This window comes from Varanus komodoensis, unplaced genomic scaffold, assembly GCF_004798865.1.
Source record: "Varanus komodoensis strain SLA01 unplaced genomic scaffold, ASM479886v1 scaffold61, whole genome shotgun sequence".
NCBI classification, from domain to species: Eukaryota; Metazoa; Chordata; class Lepidosauria; order Squamata; family Varanidae; genus Varanus; species Varanus komodoensis.
Window position 1 is genome coordinate 3,434,427 of NW_025336236.1, and position 22,968 is coordinate 3,457,394.

Sequence of the window (22,968 nt, forward strand, 5' to 3'; positions counted from 1 at the left end):
TAAGAAAGGCAGTAAAACAAGATGGAGTATTCATTCATTCCTTTGTCACGCTCGGTTCAGATTCTTGTTTACCATGCCAAATTATGCATGCTGCTCCATTCTGTTCTGCTCTGCTTTGCACGGCAACCAGTGACCACTTTGGGCCGCAGAGGGATTCTCAGCCAGCCATCCCTCACCAGTCCTACCCATTGCCAAGAACAGAGGGACACAAACAACCACCACCATTTGACTGTCTTGCCTGCCAGATCAAATCCTCGACCTTCTTCATCCAATGAAAATGAATGGCACAATCCCCAAGACTAAATTCCTTTTAACAACTGTGTTACTCGGACAAAGTACACGCCTCCAAGTACAGTAACTAGATCATGTTAAAGTAAATGCAGTGTGATCCTATGCATGTTTACTTGGAAATAAATTCCATCATACCCAGTGCAGACTTACTGCTTAAGTGTGTTTGAGACTGCAGCTGCCTGAATCATATAAAACTGCTTATCATGCATATCATATTTTAATTGTCAATTTTGTATTTTCTACTTACAGATCATAGGTCTTTTTAAAGCACAGAATTCCACCTGAGTGCCTTGGCTCCTATTACATCGTCTTCTTATGAATCATATTCTTCCTTGTGAGGATTCAGCCGAGCCCAGAAGCCAGCTGCCTTCCCCAGCCCAGCACCCTTTGGATGGGGTGGAGTACAACTCCCAATACTTGTACCCAGTATGACTGGGGAGAGTGGGAACTATAGTCCAACCCATGCACAGGATGCCAGAATAGAAAAGGCTGTTGTATGGATGTGCATAAATTGATCATCTTCAAAAGAGAGAAAATAGCTAAGGCAATACCTTTTTATTGGTCAAGTCTCCTTTGACCAAACTGCACCGAGTTCCTAGGGTTAGAACCTCCTCCTTTTCCTTCTTGATTCTTACTTACCTGCATCTACAAAATCAGGCTCCAGTCATTCTGCAAGGGGGGAGGGAGAAACTCTTTTCTTCTTATGCACCATGCAGAAGGCAAAGGGAAATACGTCCAAACTAGAAAATGCCAACACAAATTAATTCCATGGGTCTGCCTTCCAACCAAAGGGGTCCTCCTTTGGATAACAAGTGGAGTGATAATTATAGATTAGAAAAGAGCCAGATCAGCAGCTGCCGCTTGCGTTTGTTCCCTGTTGTAACCGGCAGCCTCCGAGAACTTGGCAAAAACAGGCTTCCAGAAGTGGAAAGACACGTTAGCCCCTGTGCTTGTCAGTCCAGTCCTGCGAGGGCTCCAGAGAGCAATTAAAGCTCTGATAGGCCCGGTGCCTAAGGTGAAGAGGGGAACAAAGTGATCTGCATGCTGCTTCACTCCGGGACCCCAGAAGACCCCCGTAACTATTCCTGTGTTTGAGTGGCCTAATCAGACTAAGAGCAGGTTAGTGTCTACTGCATGTTCATTTCTTTTATCCTGGTATCTCCCTGCGCCTGGAGTTAATCTGTACTGGATTTCTTACAATGACATTTAGAACATGTACGTTTCGTTCAAATCAGTTATGCTTTAAAAACGACAGCAAAACCTCACTGATGCATAGCTCTCATATCCAGGTCTTTCTGTGCTTAGAAATAATCGATATATGTGTCATTCCCATCCGCTGACCTTTTCATAACTTGTTACATTAGAGTATGAGCCCTGTATTTAGAATTGCCCATATGCATCAAATATATGAATATTTAATGAATGTAACTTGCCTTTTTGCATTAAAATGTAAACTTTGTAGATGCTTATGGTGGCTGCTTTTTACAAACAAGAGGGGGAGACTTGGGAGGGTGGAATGCTCTTCCTCTCACTATTCTCAGTGGTGCCATTATGGCAGGATTTGGGGGCAGAGGTCTAGCCCCCCCTCAACTTCATGAACTTGGAGGGCCCCCAAATGCAGCGGGGCAGGCTTCCCACAAATTGAAGTGAGTGAAGTGGTAAAAATTAGCATCTAAAGTGGGAGAGTTAAGACCATTAAATCCAGAGGCTCTGCTACTGTCAGTTCTCAATCACTTTTCAAAAACATTTCAGTTGGTCTGGCTGTTTGTTTTGTATGTGTGAGCTTTAGGGAAAAAGTGCTGGGTTTTCTTAACAAATGTTTTATATCACAGATGGGGTTTAATCTGTTTAATTTTAAACTTTTAACACATGTTTTTCAGAACCATTCTTTAAACCAACTTTAAGCCCTTGTGGTAGCTTGAGTTAGAAACTGAATAAGTAGTATATAAGTTTCATTTTATTTCATTTACTATATTTCTCTATTGCCTTCTGGCAGTTTACAAATATTGAAACCTTAAAATATGTGCTAAAAGGCCATACTTGTGTGAACATAGAAACATACAACGCACCAAGAAACACACATATATCTAAAAACTATTTAAACAGTCACTGAGGGAAAAAAATATCACTTGATTTACAAACCTCATCATACACTGCCAAATGCCTGAGAGCAGAAGATCTTTGCTTGGCACCAAAAAAGATAACAGGTGCCAAGTGGCCCTCATTGGGAAGTTCGTTCCATAATTGGGGGCCACCACTGAGAAGACTGTCTCGCTGGTTGCCACCTGCTGAGCTTTCCTCAGAGGATGCAACTGGAGAAGGGCTTTATATGATAAACCTAGTATATGGGCAGGTTCATAGCAGGGAAGTACTGCATCAAGTATTGCAGTCGCAAGATGTGTAAGTTTTTACACTTGAACTGGACTCAGAAACGTAATTCCCATTTTGTGATTTGAAATGTGTACTGGGACCCAAACTGTAATTGGGCTATTGATTATTTATGGCAAAATTCCACAGACTTCATAAATATCTGTGCATGAATAACTAAAAGCAAGACTAAAGTTCAGATCTTTGCTTAGTGGTTTCATTACACTTATCAATCAATATTACCAATTAAAACAAATAATTGTTTTAACTAGTTTATAGTTTATAAAACCTGTATAATTCTGGTTCCCAATTTGCTTAATCAGTGCTCTGAAGAGATTTCAAGTAGGGGATCTCCTCTTGGTTTGGGTATACCATTTTCTTCTACTGTAGATTTTACCCAGCAGATGGAAAAACCCATTCTGGGCATATGAAGACTTATTTTATTTATTTGTTTGTTTGTTTATTTAAAACTTTTATGGGCCATTCCATTACCAAAGTCTCAGGATGCTTTAATAATACAAATATATTTTTTATTTTATTTTTTTTAACACAGTAGTAGGAGTTCGGAAGGTGAACTGCTTCACTGTGTGTTGAGGCTTCGTTGCTTATTGTATGTTAAACTGTCATTCCTGTTGGTTAACTAAGGCATTCTGTCAACAGGATGCCAAACAAGAGGGGGACCTGCTGTGCACTGCAAACGTCCTCATCTCCCACATATTTCTACCTCTTGGAGCATGGAGAGCAGCTGGAGGGGGAAACATGGTTCTGCCTGTTGTAATCACAGCAGCCACCCTGCTTGTCCGAGCTGTGAATACATAATGGAAGCTACGAGCATTTCTCTTCAGGTCAATATTCTGCATAAAATGTGATTGGTTTCCTGTTGTGATTTGGCCTTCTATTTTTCCAGAGGCAGCCGGCAGAGAAGATGACAGTCACATACTCCAGTAAAGTTGCAAATGCCACCTTCTTTGGGTTCCACAGACTACTTCTCAAATGGAAAGGAAGCATCTACAAGCTGCTTTACAGAGAATTTATTCTCTTTGCAAGCCTCTACACAGCAATAAGTATATTGTACAGGTATATCATTTTCACCTTGTTGAAGCATATGTCTCTGTGGGGCTAACCAATTTTCCATGAAATAACAAGGGCCTCCAACAAAACTGTGCAATGTGGACTGTTCCTGTTCATGATGCCAGCCAGCCAGCCATGCTGTTTTCAAGGGCACTCCATTCCATTCCCCTTTCCAACTTTTCTATCCCCCAACTCACAACAGACATTCAGTGTTCTGTGATCACCAAGCATGCTCAGTCCCCATCAGGCTGTTTTGGCAATTCTTTCTCTATTGTTTCCCCTAAATCGTGTGTGTGTGTGTGTGTGTGTGTGTGTGTGTGTGTGTGTATGCGCGTGTGTGTGTGCATGGATGTGTAGATTCTTTTTTGTATGTTTTTGGGGTTCCCCCAAATCTTTTGATACCTCCCTGTTCTAGATTAGTAGTGCTTTTTTGGCTTCGTATGTATCTATACTTGGGAAACGAGTTTCCTGTTTGTATATATCAGTGATGGCAAACCTTTTAGAGACCGAGTGCCCAAACTGCAACCCAAAACCCACTTCTTTATTGAAAAGTGCCAACACTGCAATAAAACCTGAATACTGAGGTTTTAGTTTAGAAAAAACAACTCACAGCCAGTCCAAGCAAATCTCTCTCTCTCTCTCTCGCTCTCTCTCTTTCTCTCTCCTTGGCAGCGCACTGACTGGCCATGCAAAAGCTCGCACAAGTCGCAACTAATGAGTCGTGGCTCATGATGTCATTGCCTGGCGCCGCCGCTCCTTTCCCTATGTGCACTGTTATCCGATGCTCGGCTGCTGGGCGATGCTGGGGCGACTTGGCTCGCATACCAACAGAGAGGGCTCTGTGTGCCCACTGTGGCACACGTGCCATAGGTTCGCCAGCAGTGGCCTAACCCTAGCCTGGTGCACTCCCCTAACCCTAATATAGGGCTAAAGTTTGATTAAAAAGAGGGCGATTTTGAAAAAGCCTTCCTTGAGCAGCTTTTTCTGCACAGCTCAACATTTCTGCCCATTCTAAACACATTCCAACCATCAAAATCATGCCAGGACACCTCATTTTTCTAACCCTAACCCAGTGATGGTAAACCTTTTAGAGACTGAGTGCTCAAACTGCAACCCAAAACCCACTTATTTATCACAAAGTGCCAACACTGTAATAAAACCTGAAAACAGCAAGTTCAAGCAAATATATATATATATCTTTGGCAGCACACTGACCAGTCATGCGAAAATTCGGGCAAGTTGTGGTTAATGTGCTGCGGCTTTTGAAATCATCGCCTGGCACCACTACTATTTTCTGGGCATGGGCATGGCCCCTACGTGCGCTGTTATCCAATGCTCGGCTGCTGGGGCGATGCTGGGGCCACTTGGCTCACTTGCCCACAGAGAGGACTCTGCATTCCCGCTGTGACACGCATGCCATAGGTTCACCATCACTGGTATATATGATTACATGGAACACAACCTGCAAGGAAGGTCTCCTGCACAAGCCCTTTCATAGAGGATATGCAAGATCTGTACTGGTCCACAGTGCTTTTGTGCAACTTCCGTACATTTGATCTCAATAAGGAAGCAAATTGTTTTGCAGTGGAGACAAAATCAAATGCATACTTAAAAACAAATATTGTTTTTTATATTAATGTTTCTGTAACAGAGCAATAAGCAAAGCAAAGTAGACTTGCTTAAATAGTTTCTACAGACAAAATCAAGAGTTATGCTAGTCATGTCAAAAGCACACTCAGCTGCAGATGGGAATACTTCATTCCATAAATTCACAGGGAGTAGATCCACTCCCTGTGGTACACTGTAAAGAGTCCTTTCAGATTATTTCAAACTCTGCTGGAATTAAGCTGAGCTAAGCTGGAAGGGTTTATGTTATGAACTGTTTGCTTAATCCTCCATTGCAGTTAACTACATGATTCACCATAGTTTGATATGGGTCTGCTGTGGATTTAGTTTACAGTGAATACAACTTCAATATAACTATACAATATCACTACCTATAGAATCTATCATTGCCATCCCCCATTATATACCTATACTCCCGTTTTTGACAGACTGTGTATGTTCTTATATGGTCACTGTGTTACTATAAGATTTTGGGGGTTCATTGATCTGAATTATCTCCCTCAGATTGTCTCAGCTTTATGAGCAGGTTTGCACAATCACCATATTACACCAAGTCTTATCGGATTGTGGCATGTGCTGATTGTCCTTTTGAATATTCAGTCCACAGTGGGAAGGTGCTATGGGTTGGGGTGTTAATGTTGTGAAGCCTCATCTTATGTTCAGCCTGTATATAAGTGCAACTTATAACACAAAAATACCCCAAATCTCCAGGGACCTCCTTCTAAGAAAACTGAACCTTAAGCAAGTGCTGGCACCCCTGAAACTCCTTGCTGCTCAAAGGTGGGGTGAACTTAACAACAGTTGTAAGGCACGCCTTTCTAACACATGTCACTAATTTTTTATAATGGATTTCAAGTTGCATATCAAAAAGTTTCCTATTCATCTTGGGATCGGCAAACTTTATCATAACTGTAAAGCACTCCCAGGACCTGCTTTACGCTGTGATATGCAAGCAATGGCTGTTAATGCTGAGTATTCCTGGTTGCCCATATCCTGTTCTTATTACTTAATCAGTTGTTCTGTACATGAAACAAAATTAAAAGCCTTTATACTCCTTTTTCTCTTTGCAGATTTTTCCTTACTGGAAGCCAAAAACGGTACTTTGAAAAACTGTCCATTTACTGCGACAAATATGCGGAACAAATCCCAGTCACTTTTGTTCTTGGTAAGCATATATTCTGCAATTATGGAACATGCAGTCTGATTTTACGTAGGACTTCATCAATGTCTTTGGTGAGTTGCAATAGAATGGCCAGACTTTTGACTCCCAAATTGTTCAACCAACGCAGCAACAACTAATGAGTTACTAATAACCCACCCTACTGAAACAAAAAAGCTTGAAGACAAACAGGAATGGAGTTTTATATGAAAGGATTGTGAACTCAGTTCTCAAAACCCCACTCCTTAATCTTGGTGTATGAGCTTTTTTACATGAGAAGCTTCTGCTTCTGGATTCTTTATGAATTAAGAGTTGCTCCTTTACATGTGTTTTGTTTTGGTTTTCTGGGGCTTTTTTGCCTATATTCCATTGCACAAACTGTAGTGGGTACAGTGGTATAGCAGAACTGCATAAATCCACAAATATTTCATTACACTATTTCTGAATAACAGCACTTTCCTCAACATAAAAACCCCACAGAAATGATCCCCCAAGAACAGGACAGGTCTTAGAAGAGGATGAGGTGGCGGGGGTGATACAAAGCACAAGCACACAATGAATGCATTGTGTGGAAAAGGTTCAGGCCTCCCCCACCCCTGCACCTGCCACCCACGGTCCCACTTATCTGGAGTGACTACTTTCGCTCCTGGCTCCAGCTGATGAGTTTCAGAGTTCTACTAAATAAAACATAATGTAGATCCCACAGGCCTGAGATTTGCCCACCCCGGCTGTGGACCATGTCTCAGGGCAGAACATCATGTTATTACAACAAACCCAGTGTTCCACATACATCTGTCAAGGTAATATGATTGTGTATGACTAGAACAGATAATCTTATCACCTGTAAAATAAACTCCAAAATCCATATTGATACCTTTAACTAGAAAAACCTAATAAATGCACAGGATTTCAAGATCTACATGTTCCTCATCAGGCTGGATTTTGTAAAAAGCAGGCTAGGAAGGGGGAATGGGAAGGCAATTTGATTTGATGGCGAAATCAGCAGGTTGACTTGTCTAAGAAGAATGGGAATAGCTTTGCAGATGTTCAGATTACGTTCTGCAGGGGATGTGATGGTTGATCCTGCAGCTTTTCTGTTTCCAAAATGAGGGATCCAGCATTTCTCCATTTCTGGTTCCCAGCAATCCCAGGAGGAATTGTGGGTCCAACAGTCATATAACCTGCACAGTCTAATAAATGGAGAACTGCATAGCATCCGAGAGCTAACAACATTCTGATCCACTTTAGTCTGAGATTAGAGACTGGGTTAATTAATATCAAAATTCATAAAGTGCAAAATGATCAAGCATCCATATCTGAAAGACTAAATGGAATTAGTAACTCTGAGCAAATTCATCACCACTCCATTATGTTATCCCAAAAATACTTTTAAAAAATGCTCTTAGCTACTATTCTCATCATGTTTTCTCCTGTTGGCTTGGAATTACTGTACACACAGCAATACGCCGTACTCACAGGTTGGCATTGACATTGCAGTGCAATGCTGGGAACATAAAACCCTTTCCCTAACATACGGGCCACCAATAAGAATTAGACTGTGCAGTCTGTATTGTCAAACTGTCCCAAGACCTCGGTAAGGGACAGTCTAGAAAAGTTTCAAATAAATAAAATAGTGATGGCTGCCAACCTGGATGGCTTGAAAGAGACGTTAGATAAATTCATGGAGGATAAGACAATCAATGGCTACCATTTATGATGGCTATATATTATGTATGCATGTATTTATAAATTTATATGCCACCCACTAGTCCATAAGGATTCTCCAAGTGGCTTACGATAAAATCAATAGTAAAAATAGTAAAAACCTCTACCACCACCTCAAAACCAATTATATATAAAAGCCATAGTAATGTGGCCATTAAACATTAACATTATGTCCTATTACTTCCAGAATCAGAGGCAGAATGCCTCTGTATACCAATTGCTGCAGAACTGGGAGAATGCTGTTGTGCCCATGTCCTTCTGTGTGGAAATTCCAGAAGCATTTAGTGAGCCACTTTGGGAACAGAAAGCTTTGACTCCATAGGCCTTTGGCCTGGTCCAGCCGAGTTCTTATTATGGTCTTATGCATGTATATAGGCTACCCTAATCTCAGGTTTTGCAGAACCATATGAAAGTGTGGACAGAGATAAACACAAGCCCTCCAGTGCAAAAACTGGTTGCACTACAAGCACACGATTCCCTAGATTAGAGCCGCATGGATCATCAGTTAGGTTATTTGCATCAGTGAAAGGCCATGCTTTAATGGCACATCACGGGCATTAAGGCTGTACGTCCAGCATGCAACCAAGCTTACAATTCACACTGACAGCAGGCATGATTGCTGGTGCGAGCACAGATTCAGTGACTACTTGGGGACAAGAAGCGTGTCAGCTTTCATTTGTCCCTGTTCCTCTTTAAACAAGTCCAGCCAGGACATTTGACCTTATAATAGAGTTACAAGTAAGCATGTATTCCCCAGTACAGGGTTCTTATAAATCTAGTTGTATATTTAACTGGCCACATAACTGGAAGCTCCAAACAAGTGTAAGATTTACAGCAAGAAATGTGAATCAGGGTTTTTCCAAATCTGCAGGGTTCTACGTTACTCTGGTGGTGAACCGCTGGTGGAATCAATTTGTCAATCTTCCGTGGCCAGACAGAATTATGTTCTTGATCTCTAGTACTGTCCAAGGAAGAGATGAATATGGCCGTCTACTTAGGAGAACTCTCATGCGTTATGTGAATTTAACATCCCTCCTCATCTTTCGTTCAGTGAGCACAGCTGTCTATAAAAGATTCCCAACCATGGACCACTTGGTGGAAGGAGGTATTGTCCATTTCTTTTCTTCCCCATCTCTGCCCCAACTCAAATGAATATCAGTGAACATTTCTCAGTCCTCAGTACGAAGAAATATTGATCAAGAAGGCTCAAGAACACATTGACAAAAAAGAAGCAATGCTTCCATCTTCATCAGGAAAACTGCTTCCCCAGTAAATAAGGATATAGGATGTTGAACATGACATATGCCATTATTATTGCTGGATTTCACAAGCAGATACAAAGCCAGGGTATAATTTGAATGGAAGCATTGCATAATCCCATGCTTTACAGCATGGGTTCACCATGTGCTCAGCCTCATGGACAAGGCTTAGTATCATAGGTTGATTAGGGGCACAATTTGATGCATGTTTAGACAGGATAAAATCCTAGAGCTCTCAGCATTCTCCAGCTAGCAGGGCTAGAGGGGGAAAGCTGGGAGATGTAGGTCATTTTTCTGTCTGTATATGCATAGGATTGCAGTCTCAGACATATCAGTTTATTAATCTGTCTCAGACATATCTTCACCATTATGTGAAGAGGTGCAGTGTATGTATTTTATATGAATACACACAGAATTGAATAAAATGGTCAGAGAATCATTCATCTTCTCATAAGCTGGGGCTCAGTGCACACTTGCATCAGAGCATGTACTCTCAGAAGAAACAGGACACCAGAAGCCAGCTATATTTCTTTATAAACAGGTTTTATGACATCAGAGGAAAGGAGAATATTTGAGGATCTTAAGTCTCCCCATCTTAAATACTGGGTCCCCTTTGTCTGGTTTGGAAATTTGGCAGCAAAAGCACGACAAGATGGAAGGATCAAAGACAGTGTAGACTTGCAGACGCTGATGAAAGTAAGTAAGCAAACACAGCAGAAAGTTGTGGAAAAAGACTTAAAGCCCAAGGATGAAATGTGTTACCTCTTCAGTGCTTCTCTATATGCTGTCTCCTATTTTTTTACATTCCCAAAATTATACCTGGTGGCAATTCAGTGCTTCTGTAACTCTGGGACTGGCCCTAGAGATCAAATGACACTTCAGGCAAGCAGCCTCTTCTCCGTTTTTCCATCTTTTGAAAATCTTTAACGTTAATACATGTGAAGGCAATGTCAGGGTCAGTTTTACATTTGAACAGGTACCAAGCAATTTGAGCTGCTTATTCCCAACTGGCCCTGGGAACCTCGGACAACATATTTAGCACACGAGACAACTGCTGAGTGATACTTCAGACTTGAATACAAACTGTTTTTCACATTATGCATGAAGTGGATATCGCTATCATGGGCCCCGCACCAACTGGGTTTCATCCAAGCGGGTTGCATGGGGTTGCATCCAGATTTAAGCTGGCTCCATTGTGCTGGTAGAAAGGGACTCCCCTGCCCCCTCCTTCTCACGGCAGCTCCTCCAGTCCGTTAAAAATGGAGAGTCAGGAGAGCCAGCTTAAGGGGTCAAGCTGCGGCATGGGGAGCAAGGGAATCCCCCCAAAACGGACAGAGGGAGCAGGGCCCTTGCTTTTGGGAGAGGCATTTCCTGGATCCATTCCCTAAATATGAAGTTACCACCTCACTAGACTCGCACTGGCAGAATAAGCTGAGACTGGATCATAAATCGCCTTTCAAACATCACTTCTAAAATATTTGGCTAGTGTGGCTGGCAAGCTGCAGCCAAAGAGGACAGCTCGGGTATGCTGGGAGTTGTCAAAACAGAATAGGGGTTTGCCTTACAATGTGCTCGGGAAGGTCCGAGCCATGTTGCTAGCGAGTCTCCTCCCTCTTTATGGGAACAGCACAGAATTGAAGATATAATTCAAAAGCCTCGGGTATGCAGAGAATATTTATATGGTTTGGGCTGCAATCCTAGGCAGCCATAATCAGGAGCAAGCCTCAGTGAATGAAAAGGGAGTTTCTTCTGAATAGACATCAGGTTCCTAAAAGATTGCCCTTGGGCCACAGGTTTCCAGCACAAAGTCCTCCTTAAGGGTCAGTTTGCTACTCTGTGATCGTCCATCAGCTAAGCTATCAGCCATCAGAGAGCCTGTTGTTACACCAAGCTCACTGCATGAATAATAATCAGAATCATCTCCATTTCAAATTTTCTTGTTTTGTTCTGTTTCTTGCTTAGGAGATGAATCGGTTTCGGTCATGGTGTAGTCTGCTCTTCGGTTATGACTGGGTTGGAATTCCACTAGTGTACACACAGGTATAGAAGCAACAACTTTCACCGTGTGCAAAGGCTGAGATGAATTTGAGGGTGTGGGGTGGGGATCTTCAGTGCTGAAAAATCCACAATTCAGTGGGTGGGATCCACTTGCATGATTCCACTGACAGGAGAAGCAGGAAACTGTGTTTCAGCAGCCTCTCCCTGCAGCCTCAGAATTCCCAGGGTGTGTCTAGGAAATGTTAAGACTAGACCATTTTGATGCAACATGCACTTCCTAGTTATACATTAATAAAATGGTAATTAAGAATTGCATTCTTTAATAATTATGGGTTGTGTCCCATGCTACTCCAACTTAAGCCCCATTCATTTCAATAGGATCCTTTGCAGCAAATCATAGGTTAATGAATTCGTAATTTGCCGTGTCGCATGCCCAGCACACGCTCACTACCTTTTTGCATATGCAGTCCCAGATTTGAGGTTATTTAGTGATGTGCAAACCTGAACACTCTGGATTAATCATGGGTTACACCTTCCATAGTTAACCTACAATTAGTTATTAGGTTAACTATGGGTTGCTTAACCCACAGTGTCCAGATTCTCACGTTATGAAATAATCTCCAATTGGGTCAACTGAAGGTTGTATATTCAAAAAAGCACCAACCCAGCAAATCATGGGTTAATTGGCCTATTCTAAATAGGAGTAACACTATAGATACAACCCTAGATTCATAGTAGCATCTTAATGTGAATTTTATTCATTTTAGGTTGTCACACTTGCTGTCTATACCTTCTTCTTCACGTGTCTGATAGGACGTCAGTTTTTGGACCCTGACCAAGGCTATCCAGGTCATGATTTAGATCTTTACATTCCTATCTTCACATTGTTACAGTTTTTCTTCTATGCAGGATGGCTAAAGGTAAACTGCCTTTGTAGTTTTAAGTGCGGTTAGAATTTTCTTGTAATTTTGTTCAAAACTGATGACTGAGAATCTTCCAATGGAATGGAAGTGCAAGAGCTCCTTGTTTCAAATTATCATCTAAAATGTCACCTAAAGGAATTAGCATTCATTTAGAGTGAATCCTATGCACATTTAGGCAGAAAAAAGTCCTACTACTCCCAGTATTTCTTAGCAGCTGAGGAATGCTGAGAGGACTTTAAAATGTACAGGATTGCACCTTTAGTGAGTTATGCTTATTCAACCATTTTTTAGATTCATTGCCTCAAATTAAAACTTCAAAGAAAGATCTAGCAGTTTAAGAGATGTTGAAAAATATCTGGATATCAGGTGTTTGTATGCACAGAAATACTAGGATCAATATTCACTGACCATATTTTTTACACACGCACGGTGATGACAGTACATACTAAAACACGGTTAGCAGTATTTCTGGGTCACACCATGCTTGCAAATTCCACATATTTTCTATTTATCAGCCATGTAAATGTGTCCAGCCACTTATAACCTTGGTTCAGAGATAGGCCACTATCAGCAAGGCAAGTTTTTACAGGTTTATATATAGCCATTACTGCAAATGTTCTGTTTTTTATCATCCAACTGCATTCTGTCCGCGTGCAAGCTTTATATTTCACAACAGCTCATCAGACGAAAGGACTGTTTGCTATATGATCTCCCTTTTCACCCTAAGCTAGGGCCACTTCACATGTTACTGATCACCCCAATCCTCATATCCCCTGACCCACACGCCAGCCCAATTTTGTGAAGAGTCTTTGAAATTAGAGGCCTGGCTGGCCCCAAAGTTAGGCATGATTGGACCCACAGCCTGCTCAGGACCCACAGCCAGGAGGGGCCACTGCTGTAGAGAGGCTCCTCCTCTTCATCATTGCAGCCTGCTTATCCACTAGCCTCTCACTCTGGCCCAGGTGACAGAGGTAGAGAAAAGGAGGAGCAGCGGATGCCAATGCTTATCCATGGCCTCACTGACTATCAAGCCAACAGTAGTGATGCTGAGACAGAGGATGAAGAGCAAGGGCAGCTGTGACCATGGTGGTGAGAAGATAGTGTTAAGAGCATGGGACTGGGACTCAGAGGATCTGGGTTCGAGTCCCCGCTCAGCCATGGAGCCAACTGGGTGACTTTGGGCCAGTCACAGACTCTCAGCCCAACCTACCTCACAGGGTTTATTTATTTATTTATTTATTTATTAAAACATTTTTATGCCGCCCCATTCGCCGAAGCCTCGGGGCGGCTTACAACAAAAAATTAAAATAACATTTTAAAATATATACAATAAAATACAAATATATAATATAAAACATACACTATAAAACAAGCCGCCCTGGCCAAATAAAATTCAATAATATTAACATTTAAAATACTGCTTAAATAAAAAGGTCTTCGCCTGGCGCCGAAAAACAAATAACGACGGCGCCAGGCGGACCTCTCTGGGGAGCGCATTCCATAACTTAGGCGCCACCGCTGAGAAAGCCCTCCTCCGAGTAACCACCCTCCTAACTTCTTCCATGGAGGGCTCCCGGAGAAGGGCCTCTCCCGCCGATCTCAGGGGGCGGCTGGGCATATAAGGATGTAAGCGCTCCTTCAGGTTGTTGTTGTGGGGATAAGATGGAGGAGGAGAATGATGTAAGCTGCCTTGAGCCCTTTGTAGGGAAAAGGCAGGATAAAAATCGGAAAATAAATAAATAAAATAAATAAAATAAAAATAGTCTGAGGATGGCACCAGGAGTATGTGGCTTTAACACCCTGCTTTCATTCGGCTCGGGGTGCATCTCTGGGACCCAAATGAATGATGTGCTGCCATTTATGTTTCTTACACTTAAGGCTAGCCAAATCATTTGGTACTAGAGAAAATGAAAGGTACCAAGTCCCATAGTAAGCTATTAAACAAGCAAAGCCAATCATGACTGCTCTTCACTATCACACAAAGCAGCTAATCTCAAATAAAACTCTGAATGTTTTCTAATTAACATTGATTTTTTTTCCACCAACCAATTTATAGATCCTCATCAAGTTTATAATTGAGTCTGTAACCCATATAACTACCCTATTGATCCTTTACTCTCCAGTGCATCTGGACATAATTAATTGAAAGGGGAAATAACTTAAATGAAGAGTAGCTAAGGCCATCGTTATCTAGAAAATATATTGATCAAATCATAAAACTGCTTCTATTAGAGCACTATAGGCAACTGTGAAAAAACAGTTAAGCCTTGACACTGTTTTAGCAGTGTTGTTGTTGTTTTCTAAGCTAGTCAGTGTCAACAAACATTGCCTGGTTGTCATACCAAGCTCGGGACATATAGCAGGACTAGATTAACATGGATACTCAGTGCTAGCCCAGGTTCCCGTTGTGATGAAATTACATCACTGGAAATGGATGTCCAAATCCAGTGCCAACAAGTATTCAGGAAGCATCACAAATGTCAGTGACCATGGACCAGACATAAGTGGGTGTGATCCAGCTCTGAAGTACTTGTGAGGTTGGCTCAATATTGGTGACTGAAGGACATCGATAGTTGCTGGGAAACAGTGCAGGGATGACTGGATGACTCCATCCTAAGCAGTGTGTTCAGGTTAGGACAATGAGCTAGAGAAATGGCAAGCATTCTAGGAAGGGTGCTTGGGAATGCTGCCTGGGAATTATGAAAGCTGCAGGAAAAGCTGCACTAAGTGAAGCTTCTGGACGTTCTTTGGAGAATGTCCATATAAAGCCGAGTGCAAGAATCCATCATCGGCGCTACAAAGGCATGTCTGAGAGCACGCTTCCCCGTCTCTGGGAAAGGACGCCACCTGCTTGGTACAGTAGCCATGCTGCTTGGAGCCATGCTGAGTCAAGAAGCACTGAGTGTAGGTACACAGGTGCCACAGAAACTGGACATGGGGAAATGGCTGCTCCGCACAAGGGCCTCCCAGCATTTCTGTGAGGGGAGCATCAGCTGGTATAAGCAGCTCCGCTAAGAGAGAGCTTGAGGACTAGTCCCGCTTGCCTACAGGTGCTTTGCAGTGCGTCCATTATGCCGTCTTAACCGGTACGAGTGCAAGGGAATGCATTATTATGAAGAAGCAGTAAGAGCCCGGTCCTTCAGCATGTTCTGTCTAATAACGTCCAGAAAACAGGACTTACACTCTGAACTACATTTCTCACTGAAGCAGGCATATGGAGTTTAAGCCTCTTGCTGCAGAAATGATGCTAAAATCGTCATTACAGAGTGTCAGCCTGGTACAAGAGTAACATGAAAGATGTAAAACACTATTTTCTTTGGGAGAAAGAGGGCTGCATAAAGGACTATTGATTATTGCATTGCCTCTGTTTCTCTATAGGCAAGGTCATTTTGGAAGCAAGTTACTCGAAAACATTCTTTGGCTGCAAGTCATATGAGTTCTGCACAGGAGACTGGTTCCCCTCAGATGAGGTCCTTCTAATCCTACCCTCTGTCACCCTGGATTACTGCATAAGCCATTTAGATGTCACGTCCAGGAGTCCCAAAATAGCGCTCAATTGTCCAGCATTGCATTCCTTTGCAGACAGTGAGGTCATGTCCTGCATGCCTATGGCAGGCCACCCATTCATCAAGCCAGGGCAGTGTTTCCCCCTGCAGTCACTTGCATATTTATCTTTCACGTTCACTGAAGGTGTCCTGCTCCACACTTGCTTGCTCATGAAGATCCGCCTAGCTAGAGTCTTGCTGTCCTACTTCTGTAGTGTCCAGAGCGACACAGCTGTCCATGAAATCTAGATGTCTCATGTACCAGTTTCATGCTGGGCTCAGTTAACAAGAGACCGAGGTTCAACTGGTTATGCAGGTCAGGAGCAGCTTCAGGCTTTTGAAGACCTTTGGACAACATGCTCTCAATGCCACCCACTCGCCACCATCGCTACCAGTTGCCGTTGCTGCGCCTCCTTTTTCTCATCACTGCTTGCTTGCTTGCTCGCTAGGCAGAGAGCCAGGGAACAGGTGAGCCGTGGCACCTGCTTCTCTCTCTTCTCACTATCACCATTGTCTGGACCAGAATGAGAGACAGGTGAGCAAGCAGGTTCTAATGGTGAAGAGCAGGAGCAAGTCTGAGGTGCTCTTGACAGTGGCCCCCTGCTGGCATCTGAGCTCTTGGCATGTGACCCCTACAGCTGGAAAAATGCTAACTCTGTGATGTAAGATACACTCTGAGGCAAATCAGCCTGAGAAGTAGCAAGCGCCCGAGGCCATGCATCCGGGCTGCATCAAAGGTTAAAAGAACAACAATAAGCTATGTTTTATTTTGTGTTTTATTTTATTTTTTGTCTTACTATTAAATTGTCCCAAGCTTTCGGTAAGGGGTGGTCTGAAAAAGTTTTAAATAAATAAAAACACAAACATATCAGAATAATCAACTGAAAACAAGATTGGACATCTCCCTTAGGATAAAACAGAGTGAACATTAAACCCTATTCCAACCTCCGTGGCATATGGCATAGCACAGGCTTCATCACCGACCTGAAACATGGTTAAGAGGGAGCTCATCCAGCCTTCTGAGGAAAGGAGTTCAGTTTTTGGTGTGCTGCTGCAGAAAAGGCCAAGCTCACAACTAGGTGGGACATGTAACAGGGTCTCTGCTGACCACTGCAAATTAAGGGCAGGTTCGTAGCACAGGAGGGACCTGCGGACCTCCTGGCTCCAAGCTGCTTAGGGCTTTAGAGGTAAGAATTAGAACTTTCTCTGCTGGGCTGTTGCACGTCTTTCAGTCCAAGGTCTGCATTCCATTTTGGAAAAACTGGTGGGCTGAAGACAAGCGGATGCATTACCACAATTCAAATACCACCAGTGCATTTTAGCCTTAAGCTACTCCTGCCAGTAAATAACCCTCAAGAGGAGCATTTCAACTGTCTAGAAGGGCTGGGAGAACACACAGAAAAGCCAGAAAGGCATTACATGATTGACAGCTGGAGGAAAGGATGTGGCTATATCTGAGGAACATCAGTGGAGTGGATTAGAACCTCAGGCTGGCCAGATGTAGCTTACAGACCTAAGGATGAGCATCCCCCATTCAGAAAAACACTGGAAACAAGTGAACTTGATAGCATACCTGTGTCCCACGGTCTGTAAAACCACAGTGTGACCAACTGCATTTTGCAGTGGCTCTAATTCCTGAACGCTTTTCAAGGATAGCTCCACATAAAGTGTGTTTCAGAAATCTAGGTATGGATCATTGTGGCCCAGCTGTATGCTGACTGACTCCTGGGAATTGAGATACCAACAAATTCCCCTGCTGCCATTAATAAAATTAAAAATTATTAAAAAAAACAAATTCCCCTTTGGGGATGCCTGCTCATAAGGACTGAGCGGGCCCATGTTTGAGATGTCTTTTCAGCACTGGCTCCTGCTTGAATGTGGCAAGGGAATTATGTGGTTGAGTCTAATGGTGGTGACATTTGGACTTCACCACTTTGGACTGTGGGTGCAGAAGCAGGTTTTAAAAGTTCTCCGGTGTATTTAAAAAAAAGTCTTCCTGTAAGTTGAAACCTAGCACAGCAGGCCTGGCCACCTTTCACCCAAATTTTAACTTTCAGGACAGCTATCCAAAAATGGCATCCCCACATAACAACTGGAAGTGGTATGTACCATCTCAACATTCAACTGCCACATGCAATACCAACTTCCCCATCCTGATGCCTGACAGATGTATTGGATTACAACTTGCAGTATGCTGAGACAGTGCATGCTTCACTTACTCCGAGTAGGCTCCTGCCTTCCATGTTTGCAACAGGAAAAAAATCAGTAGCTTTATGACTAAAAGCTGCAACAGTTTCCAACTTATTTTGCATCTGTCTTCTCCAGCCTTCCCCAACCTGTTGCCCTCCAGATGTTTTGGACTGCAACATCTGCCATGCCCAACACACTTAGCCATTTGAGCATGCTGGCTGAGATTTATGGATGTTGTAGTCCAAAAGAACAGATGAGCAGCAGGTTGTAGAAGTCTGCTCCACTTGAATAGATTTCTTTGTTTGGTAGGCTGTCAGGTGTACTCACCATATTCACCAAGTCCACTTTGGGAAATCACAGAAATGACACATCATTGCTTAGCAACAGGCTTGTTCCCACCATTAGTGCAAGTCTCTAGTGCCAAAATCTTACGTTGTAAAAATCTAATTACAGGTAGCTGAGCAGCTTATAAACCCATTTGGTGAAGATGACGACGATTTTGAAACAAATTGGTGCATTGACAGGAATCTGCAGGTGAGGCCACTGTGCTTCTGCTTATGACTATGTGCTTTTCTCATGTGGGGTTATGATTGTTCTCTTCCACAATGGGTCACATCTACAGCATCTACATTTAATCACAGATTAAAAGAGGGCCATGCTTCTAATAATGCTGTTCTCATGCCAAGGGATGCTTGATGAGTCTGCCTGTCCACATCGTTGTAGGTTCAATGTTCTCAGCTGCATACTGTCTAATTGATCTGATTTCCAGTTAGACTGCCATAATGTGCTCTATATGGAGCTGCCCCTAGAAGGGTCTTCTGAAACCACAGCTAGTGCAACATAATGCTGCCACCAGGGTATTGTTTGGAATGAGGAATACAGAACATATTACACTCATTCTGTTGATCTGCACATGTTGTCAGTTTGTTTTCAGACATAAGTGAAGGTGCTGATTTTAATCTTTAAAGCCCAGAATGGCTTAAGACTGGGATACTTTAAGATTTGCCTTCTTCTATATGTTCGTATGTTTCATTACCTGAGGACCTGCTCTGGACCTGTCAATGACTAATAGGAATAGAGGCTTTTCAGTGGTGGCACCTATCCAGTGGATAGCCCTAAGTTTCACTTAGGCCTGGCACTTCATGATTGATTGATTAGGAATTCTCTGATTGATCCTTTCCTCACTCTTCATAATAGATATGTTAAAGCTATTTTCCTTTTTCTGTGCCCTCACTTTGGATTGCTGGTTTGTGGGGGGGGGTGTAATAAGTTGCTATTTTTGTTGATTTGGGGTTGTTTTATGAAGTTAGTTTTATGTTTGTTCAAAATATTTGTGACATTGACTTTATTGTCTGCATATGGTCTGCTGCCAACTGCTTTATTTTTTTTTTTTAATTTTTTGGGTGGGGGAAAACAAGTAGAATGACAGCTTTCTAAAATAAAGCCAAGAGATTAATTCTTCTCTTGGTAAACAAATAGTGCAGAAAATATATAATGTGTAGCCAGTCGCCACGTGAAATGAGTCAATCCTATGGTTGTTTGGTGTGTTTTGAGCCAATTGCACGGTTCTCTGGGTTGTGGGCTAAGTTCCTTGGCTTCACACTGTGTTGCAGTGCTCTGATCCATAACCCATCTCCTAGGTCTCGCTTCTGGCCGTCGATGAAATGCACATGAATTTACCGAGAATGAGAAAAGATATTTATTGGGATGATTCTTCAGCCCGCCCACCATACACATTAGCAGCTGCAGATTCCTGCATTCCGTCTTTCCTTGGATCAACAATTGAAATGGGGTATGTGACTCTGCAGTTTCCTGCCATAGTTTTACATGGCTAAACTGGATTGCCATTAGTCTGATTTAATACATCATTAATAGCCCCCTCTTACCTGAATTAACACTTGTATGCCTAATAGCAGGTAGAATTCCAGCAGATCTCAGTCTATTATGACCCTACGAAGAGACCAAAAGCCCAGCTAGTGCAGCATCCTGTTTCCCTCAGTAGCCAACCAGTTGTCTATGGGACACTCTCAAGAGGACATGAGGTCAAGAGTTCACTCCTTCTGCAGTTTGCCATGCATTCTGCCTCTGATCCTGGAAGTAACACCTAGCCATCTTGACTGGTAGCCACCCACCACCTCATCCCCACGAATCTGGTGATCAGCATACCACATCCTGTAGTAGTAAACTTCAAAGTTTACCTACACGCTGTGCAGAGAAATCATTCCATTTTGATGGTCCTCTTCTTAATCATCTTCTTGTCCTTCTTTCAGTGGAACCCATACAATTCAGTCCTCCATCTGCATGTATACAATATTTTGGGCCTAACTGCTAGGAAACCAGATCTCCTGAGGATGATGGTGGTGTGGAGCTTACAGCAGTCACAGGGGCTGTTGAACTGGCTGAGGGAAGTTGTGCTAGGGAGGGAATGTTTGGATCTAACCACCCCCACCTGCTATTTGCCCATGGGAGGAAGGACAATATAACAAGAAAAGGGTGCAGAGTTTTGTATTCATTGGAAATGTGGTACAGTGACAGCATAAGGACTTTAAGAAGGTAGCGGTGCATTACTGGGGGGGGGGGGAAATGAAGCATCTGAGCTTCATCAGAATTAATGAGATGATGCAGGTGGACAGTAGGAGAGAGATAAGAAGCCCATTGTTCTTAGTTTAGCTACACATGGATACCCTACCAAAACCACGGAAACTAAAATAAAAAGCATGCAGCAGTACTGAAAGCAATTGGACATGCATACATAATTAGAATTATCTTGAATCTTTCCAACCTGGAGAGGGCTCACCAGGACCAATGCCTGGAATGGGATGGTTCCAGGGCATTCAGCAGCTTCCTGTTCTGTTAAGGCCTTTTCTTTTTCACCAAGTTGATTTAAATGTGTTGCTCTGGTGCTGTGAGTTACATCCTAATGGGCTTTGGTGTTTGGCTCTTTCATTTTATCTTTAAAATTATATTGCAGTTTTAACTTGTAACTAAAAGTTACTTTAACTTGTAAAGGAAACTTGGGGGTCCCATGTGGGCAAGTGACTTTGGACCACCCACCCATACACTCAGCCCGATTTTTTTTCCGCAGGGTTGTTGTAAGACTGGGCAGGACACCATGTGCACTGACTTGTGCAACCTGAGAGCAAAGTGGCATTTAAATATAACTAAGAAAAAATGAAATGTAGTACAAATATTTTATACATTAAATTTAAATTTATTTAAAAATAAACTGCTTACATGAGTGCAGTGCTAATATAGACATACCACAGTTCTGTTGAAACTAACCTAATACCAGTGGCACTGATGCTGAGAATAAATTGCTAGAAAGCTAGTCCTAATGCTAATATAAAAGCAATGCAAAGTAATACTTGGGACCTGCAAAACAAACCAAATGATACAGTGTAAAAGCTAGTCATGCACTTTTCCATCCATCCATTCCATTCCATTCCCCAACCCCAGAAGGTGCTTTTTATTCTGCTCCAACAGCTGGGCAGCATTGTATGACCCCACCCCCAACACACACACACTGCACTTTTACAAACTTCACGGCCTGCCTCTGCTTGTTGCTGGCTCCCACTAATGTGTGGCTAGTGCTGTTTGAACTACGGGCTTTTCTACACAAGGCATTTCCTGAGCTGTCCATCACTGCATCTACTTCGTTTTGTCACGGCACTGAGATTCGAGCTCCACCACGCAGAGAGCACTTCCTCTCTTGCTTATCTGCTACAGGGCCTCACGGGGTCCTCTCGTGCTGAGAGACGTCATGCCATTTCTCCTATTGCAATCAAATGGCTAATTTTCCTCATTCTATTTTTTTTTAAAGGAGATAGGGAAGGTATTCTGAAAAAAACCAGACTCTGGGGATCACAGTGGCACCCAGAGCCTGTAAACAACCACGAGTAAGGAATCAAAAGTGCATAATGGACACCTCAGGTAGAAAAGTCCTACAAAAGGATCTACATTGCAGGAATGAAGTTTGCTATTAATACATGTTTGTCTTTGTGTGTGCTTCCATTTTTATTTTCTAGCCTAGCAGACAGCCAGTACTTCCATGGAGAAAACTGGCTCCGGGATGATTATAAACCCAGAAGGCAACATTCAGTGCTGAGAAAAATGAAGCGATTTCTGAGTGTCCGCGAAGGCTCCCCCTCCCCAACCAGGAGGAGTTACCAACGGCAGACCAGCGAAAGCTCCGTCTTTTTCCCATCCCATGAAATGTATCACATCAGCAATTTACAGGACATGCACTCCAGAGGGAGACATTTCATCTCGAATGGCAGGAGAAACCATGAAGGGCCTGAGAAGAATATGAGGATGCATGGAAGCATGGATCTAGGAGTCATTAGAGAAACCAGCAGGAATGAAGCTCTTGAGACAGGTGGCCAGCCCAGTGAGAGTAAGGCCTTCAGGACAATGGACTCCCTGTCCTCTGGAACAGAAGCCAAGGAAGCCGTGCTGGACTCACAAACAAGTGGCACCACTTCGGTCCAGACAGAAAAAGATTCTGGCAGTCGAAGTGAGTCAGAGACTGACTCTGAGGGACTTGTCTTGACCCACCACGGTCCCCTAAATGTTGCTGAACGTTTGCTGATACCTCCCTTGGAAGCAGGGGCAGCTCCTGTGGAATCCAGTCGACAGGATTCATCCACAGGTGTACAAGAGGCAAAGGATGCAGATGCCCCTCAAAGGATGACACCTGGCGACACCACAGATCACCAGATCTGGAGATTCCCAGATGTCCTTACTCAGCATGAGTCACCCAGCACAAGAACTGCACCTCTTTTAGCTGGAGCTGGAGCATCTTCTGGAAAAAATAA

The 22,968-nt window shown here is 42.9% G+C and overlaps 1 protein-coding gene across 1 annotated transcript; it reads left to right on the plus strand.

Moving 5' to 3' along the window:
- The first annotated feature begins 1,266 nt into the window (after nucleotides 1-1,266).
- BEST3 (bestrophin 3) lies at nucleotides 1,267-22,346 on the plus strand. The gene is made up of 10 exons (XM_044449924.1): nucleotides 1,267-1,410; nucleotides 3,566-3,735; nucleotides 6,426-6,520; nucleotides 9,111-9,344; nucleotides 10,040-10,194; nucleotides 11,461-11,538; nucleotides 12,264-12,416; nucleotides 18,608-18,688; nucleotides 19,795-19,946; nucleotides 22,185-22,346. The coding sequence occupies exons 2-10, from the start codon at nucleotides 3,584-3,586 to the stop codon at nucleotides 22,225-22,227; spliced, it is 1,143 nt and encodes a 380-aa protein (XP_044305859.1). The 5' UTR covers nucleotides 1,267-1,410; nucleotides 3,566-3,583; the 3' UTR covers nucleotides 22,228-22,346.
- The last annotated feature ends 622 nt before the right edge of the window (nucleotides 22,347-22,968 follow it).

What these genes read in the sequence shown, in the direction of transcription:
- BEST3 (XM_044449924.1), top strand. Translation starts at nt 3,584, where the DNA reads ATGACAGTCACATACTCCAGTAAAGTTGCAAATGCCACCTTCTTTGGG. An exon ending in GGACCACTTGGTGGAAGGAG is followed by an intron (nt 9,345 to 10,039) that starts GTATTGTCCATT and finishes CTTTATAAACAG; the next exon opens with GTTTTATGACATCAGAGGAA. An exon ending in TTCCACTAGTGTACACACAG is followed by an intron (nt 11,539 to 12,263) that starts GTATAGAAGCAA and finishes TATTCATTTTAG; the next exon opens with GTTGTCACACTTGCTGTCTA.